Below are 5,457 nucleotides of genomic sequence, written 5' to 3'. Positions count from 1 at the left end.
TTGAGACCCGGCATTCACAGACATAAAGCAACTTCAAATCAGTCAAATATTTGTGATTGTTTCATGTTAAATGTTGTATTTTATGTTTGGTTCAATTTATTGTATTCATAAAAGGTTACATTTACCTACAACTTTTAACATGGTTTCTTACTTGTAGACCACCTTAAAATTGTTCACTTTTGTGGATGTATCTACAATAACCGTGAACAACGATAATTGCATTGGAAGAGGATCATATGGAGCAGTTTACAAAGGCTCATACCAGGGAACTCCTGCTGCTGTAAAGATCATCCCTATTGGAGATAGTTCAGTCATCACAAATGAGTTTCTCATACCTTTGTAAGTGTGTGTGTGTGTGTGTGTGTCTGTAGGCTTTATGTATGTAATTTAAACATAATTGTTTGGTCAGTCAGTAGATTGTATAGTTAGTCTATTTTTATTTGTACAAGCATGCAACGACAATAAACTAAACATCACCTTTATACAGGAAGTACACTGTAAACATGATTAATTTACATTTGTTAAATATTGACAAAAGATCACATTAAATCTTCTTCAGGCGTTTGTCTCACCCCCACATTGTGCGGATGATGGCTGTAGCCAAAAGTGAGACCCAGATGCTCATTGCTAATGAGTACATCCATGGTGCCATCAGGTTCTTTATAAAGACACTCCCATCAAGGTGAGGCATGTTCTCTCTAAATATATAAGTAATAATAGCAATCATTATACAGTTACACTGAAACCCAATGGGAACACAATGCAATGGTGACACCAAGGCATCCCGTGTGTTAAATTCCCTTACTGGTTCAGTACTTAGGTGCATCACGTTGATCTTACATGATTCTGTTGGATAAAGTCATTTCTGTGGCAAAATATGTCGAAAGAAAAACATGAGTCTCTAATTTCCTGTTTTGTGGTTTAGTAATTGTGACAAACCCTCTTTTCCTTTCTTTCCTAGTATATACGCTTACCTTGCGAGATTCAATTAGAAAAATGGATTACTCAATGACTATTTGAACACAATAAGGTTGTTTCATTCAAAACTAAACCCTTTTATGTATTTGTAACATAATATGGTTTGATCAATTGGATAGCCCTGACTTTTCCTTTTTAAGAGTGTAGTTCCGGTCAAGCTATTTATTCATTTCTGATTGGATGAGAGACATTCCATGAGTCATCACAAGTGCAGGTGTCCCAGGACATCCCCACTTGTTACCGCTAGTAATCACTCCGCATATTGCATTGAATTATCTAACACCACTATTCCATTCATTCTAGAGAGCAACAACTTCATAAGTATAAGTATATATACTCTTTTGATCCCATGAGGGAAATTTGGTCTCTGCATTTATCCCAATCCGTGAATTAGTGAAACATACTCAGCACACAGTGAACATACAGTGAGGTGAAGCACACTCTAATCTCGGCACAGTGAGCTGTCTGCAACAACAGCGGCACTCGGGGAGCAGTGAGGGGTTAGGTGCCTTGCTCAAGGGCACTTCAGCCGTGCCTACTGTGGGGGTTCAAACCGGCAACCCTCCGGTTACAAGTCCAAAGCACTAACCAGTAGGCCATGGCTGCCCACACCCATAATGTCACCCTGGTGTGGCAGATAGTTTATATATGACTGTGAGGAGGTGACTTCCCCCTCCTCACGCGCTACGCTGGGAACTCTTTATCGAGTAGCGTGTGTTTGATTAACCTGGCAATAGCCAGATGAATTTCGCTCCGCCTAGCTCCACTCATCCATCTGGAACCGATCCATTGAAGTGTTGCTTCAGAAGGCTGGGCCTAATCAAAAAATGCTTGCATATGATTGAATAAGCCACTTGTCCGTCATCTATTGACGTGCTACTTCAACCACTCACATCGAAGCCAACCCGTGACGCTAATAACAGACTCACAGTCGCTTCTACGCTATGTCACATCTATGAAACTCCCGCCCTGCGTCCTGATTGGCTAAACCATAAAGTTGGTTGGAGAAATCACTCTCAATGGAAGAGGTCCCAGATGGATGTGAGTGAAGCTAGGCGGAGCTAAGCGGAACGACATTCATCTGGCTACGGTCAGGTTAGTGTTTGATACTTTCCGCGGCAGATTTGATTTTCTGCCTGCGCAGGGAGGAGAGACAGAGACTCGGTTCACAAACACACACACACACACACACATACACGAATCTCACCGGAATGTTTATGGACATTGTTGTGATTATGGACGGTGATTGAATGACTGTGGGATTGGGGAAAGACAACGGGGAAGTGTTTGAACTTTGGGGGGAGGAGTCGGGAAATGTTTGTTGCGCTAACGCCATTAGGGAAGCGGTGCGCTTTTGGCGTTTTCAAACACAGAGCCCGCGATAGCTAAACACATTCACTAATCATTTCCCCCCCGTCATACTTTGCAACAAAACACCATCGCCAACATGTAGTGTAGGTACCCACTACCATGTTTTATTTACACACATGTTTCGCCAGTATTTCCCTCACCTAGTTTCAAACACAAACCTCAAAGCACTCACCCATTTCTCAGCCCCAGCCTCTCCATAGCAAAAGCGCGCTTGCTGTGGGAGGAGTATTTTTCTACCTGCCGTCGGAAGCACGGTCACAAGCATTCTACTCGGGTAGAGGGGTCAGATCTATTTTGGTTTATTATGAATGTTTATTTTTCCTTTTGGGATTATGTGATGATATTATGTGGGTGAGGGAACATTGTTATTATGTTTACTTTGATTTCTTTATTGTTATGGCCATTGTAAATACTTTATTTGGGGGGATGATTACTGTTTTGTTAAATGGTATGGGCCGTTTCTGATTGGTCCAAGCTTAGGGTAACAGGTGGGGTTATATGGTGGTACCTCAGTCTGGGTAGGGAGAGCGATAGGAGAGGAGCTATGTGCTGTACTGCTGTAAGTGCCTGCTATTCTTTGCCAATGCCGTTTTTGTATTCTTGTATTTTGTTTGCTTTGCAAGACGATGCTCAGCCGTATGTATCGGGGCTAGTAGCCAGCATTAATAGCGTCTATTATTCTTTTTGACTTTTTTTTTGGATATTTATTACATTTTTTCTTATTTTGGTTAGTTTGTTGGCATTTGGCACTATTGAATAATTTTGGAATTGCACTATTTTTGAAATAAAACCCAAGAACTATTTTTGCACACGGTTGCCCCCTTGCCTCTTTCACCCTCAACTGTCCAGTCTGGCCTCACCCGCACACGGGGTACCGCTCGCCCCCTTACAATGACCTCAAACATATTTTTTGGTTAATAGATGCAGTTTTTACATTTAATAGTGCTCGCTCTTAGCTGAATTATTGAAGCTAAGCAGGTGTGGGCCTGGTTAGTACTTGGATGGGAGACTTCCTTGCAAAACTAGGTTGCTGCTGGAAGTGGTGTTGGTTTGTGGCCAGTAGGTGGCACTCTTCCCTCTGGCCAAAAAAGATCGATCCCAATGTCCCAGTGCAGTGACAGCGACACTGCACTGTAGGAGATGCCGTCTTTTGGATGAGACGTTAAACCGAGGTCCTGACTCACTGTGGTCATTAAAGATCCCATGGCACTTATCCCAAAGAGTAGGGGGTTCCCCGGTGTCATGGCTAAATTCCCAACCTGGCTCATTTCATCTGGCCCCCTAATCATCCCCCACTGTAATTGGCTCATTCACTCCCTCACTCTCCACCTCAAGCTGGTGTGTGGTGAGCGTTCTGGCGCATAATGGCTGCCGTGCATCACCCAGGTGGGTGCTACACATTGGTGGTTGTTACTAGTGAGGTCTCCCCATCCATGTGACGTGCCCCCATCCATGTGAGTCTCAAGGAAAAAAAGCGCTACATAAATGTAATGTGTTTGTTTTGTTTGTTTAGTTCTTGCAAACTTTTCCAAAATATAAGGATACAAACCCTGAACTTATTTGTTATTAATACAGAAATACTACCGTTTTAGAGTTAGCTCCGCCATACTGGATTAGTTACTGGAGTTCATGCTGCTTGGCAACAGGACATGACAAGGCTAAGATTAGAACTATTTTTGTGGGTGGAGGATGAACAAACAAAATAAACGAAAGAAAACAAAATGTTGTATCTTAAAACTAAATTAGTTGGTAATGGAACTGTTATATAATAATATTACTTGTGGTCGTGGGGTTGGTAAAGGCCCTTTGGCCCTCGTCCCTACGGCTGAATTACAGCCGCGGGGATATCCTTTACCAACCCCACTCCCACTCATATTGCTTAAACATGTAATACATTATAATAACAATTTGTTAAAAACATTGTTTAATTACACTTTCAGATACAGTACGAGGACAAGCTGTTTGTAGCTTTAGAGATTGCTATGGCTGTTGAGTACATACTGTACATGGAAAACAGATCATCCACCAAGATCTGAAGCCTGCAAACATAATGGTCAGTAAGTATGTTTCAAATGGGATCAAAGGAAATCATTATTGGCTAAGCTTAATAATTAAAGAATCTACTGTAGGTTTACTAATATTCAAAGCTTAATTTTCATGCTCAAGCATTTCAGGTTTAATGCCATTCACAGAATACTGGTAATTTAAGCTGACCTTGTTGGGAGTTGTTTGTTCATTGTCATTGTTGTTTTAAGATTTCAGAAGGTGACAGAAAGGCCTCTCACACTGATTGGGGCTTGGCGAACTGCAAAGAAACCATCTCAACGACAACAGGAACTGATAAAACAGGGAGTTACTATGGCCCTCTGGGAGGAACCCCTCCCTACATGGCCCCAGAGTGCATAGTAGAGTGTAAGAAATGCAGCACCATGTCAGACATGTGGTCTCTTGGCATCACTCTTCTGGAGATGTTCACAAACTCTAGACCTTGGCCAAGCAATAACCAGCAAAAAATACGTGAGCTTCTTTATAAAAAGCAGCGTCCTCATGCTCTGGATAAACTAGAGCCTACTCTTTATGACATTTTGAAACCACTGTTAAGATTTAAACCCAATTCTCGCATGAATGCCAAAGATCTGGTGAAATTGTTGAAATCTAAAGTTGATGTCAAGAAAAAACTTGGTTTCAAGTCATAGGACCTGAACAATGAAGGTATTTTTGACGCCATTATAGTATGTTTTTGTGTTATCATTAAATGGTAAATGTTTAACAGATTGTAATGTTCAAATAACGTGAAATTACAAGAGTTTGTCAAAATTACAATCCTCCAGATGTTGGCTAAGTGTATGCCACACTGTGAGAAATGACACTCTTCGTATATGACTAAATTCCAAACGCTGTAACACAAAAGTTCAGTTACAATAGTTACAGTAGTTATTTGTAATTTGTATAACGTGATGGCCTTAATCCTGGCAGAGAGCAGCATGTAAATAATAGCACAGTGATCATTACAAGATATCCTTGCATTGTAGTGTTAGATTAGGTTGGAGTGTTGTTTTTATTTCAGCAAATGTTATAGCATATGAATTAAATCTGCACAATGAAATT

General features: G+C 41.1%; 1 protein-coding gene and 2 long non-coding RNA genes across 3 annotated transcripts in view; 2 read left to right on the top strand and 1 right to left on the bottom strand.

Moving 5' to 3' along the window:
* The window catches only part of LOC121713890, a 748-nt gene extending 98 nt beyond the window's left edge, over positions 1–650 (top strand). Inside the window, exons 2-3 of the long non-coding RNA XR_006032967.1 lie at positions 158–339; positions 560–650. This is a non-coding gene — a long non-coding RNA (uncharacterized LOC121713890). The remainder of the gene's footprint in view (positions 1–157; positions 340–559) is intronic.
* Positions 1–2,670, bottom strand: part of plekhg5b (pleckstrin homology domain containing, family G (with RhoGef domain) member 5b) — an 82,296-nt gene extending 79,626 nt beyond the window's left edge. Inside the window, exon 1 of the mRNA XM_042098853.1 lies at positions 2,522–2,670. Within this exon, the coding sequence (XP_041954787.1) occupies positions 2,522–2,614 (93 nt within the window). The 5' untranslated portion in view covers positions 2,615–2,670. The remainder of the gene's footprint in view (positions 1–2,521) is intronic.
* A 1,682-nt stretch (positions 2,671–4,352) lies between these two features.
* On the top strand, positions 4,353–4,999 carry LOC121713887. The gene is made up of 2 exons (XR_006032964.1): positions 4,353–4,402; positions 4,605–4,999. It is a non-coding gene; the product is annotated as an uncharacterized LOC121713887 (long non-coding RNA).
* The last annotated feature ends 458 nt before the right edge of the window (positions 5,000–5,457 follow it).

Source organism: Alosa sapidissima, chromosome 7 (genome assembly GCF_018492685.1).
Source record: "Alosa sapidissima isolate fAloSap1 chromosome 7, fAloSap1.pri, whole genome shotgun sequence".
Taxonomy (NCBI): Eukaryota; Metazoa; Chordata; class Actinopteri; order Clupeiformes; family Clupeidae; genus Alosa; species Alosa sapidissima.
The sequence above is the reverse complement of the archived record's forward strand: the minus strand, read 5'-3'. Positions and strand labels throughout refer to the sequence as shown.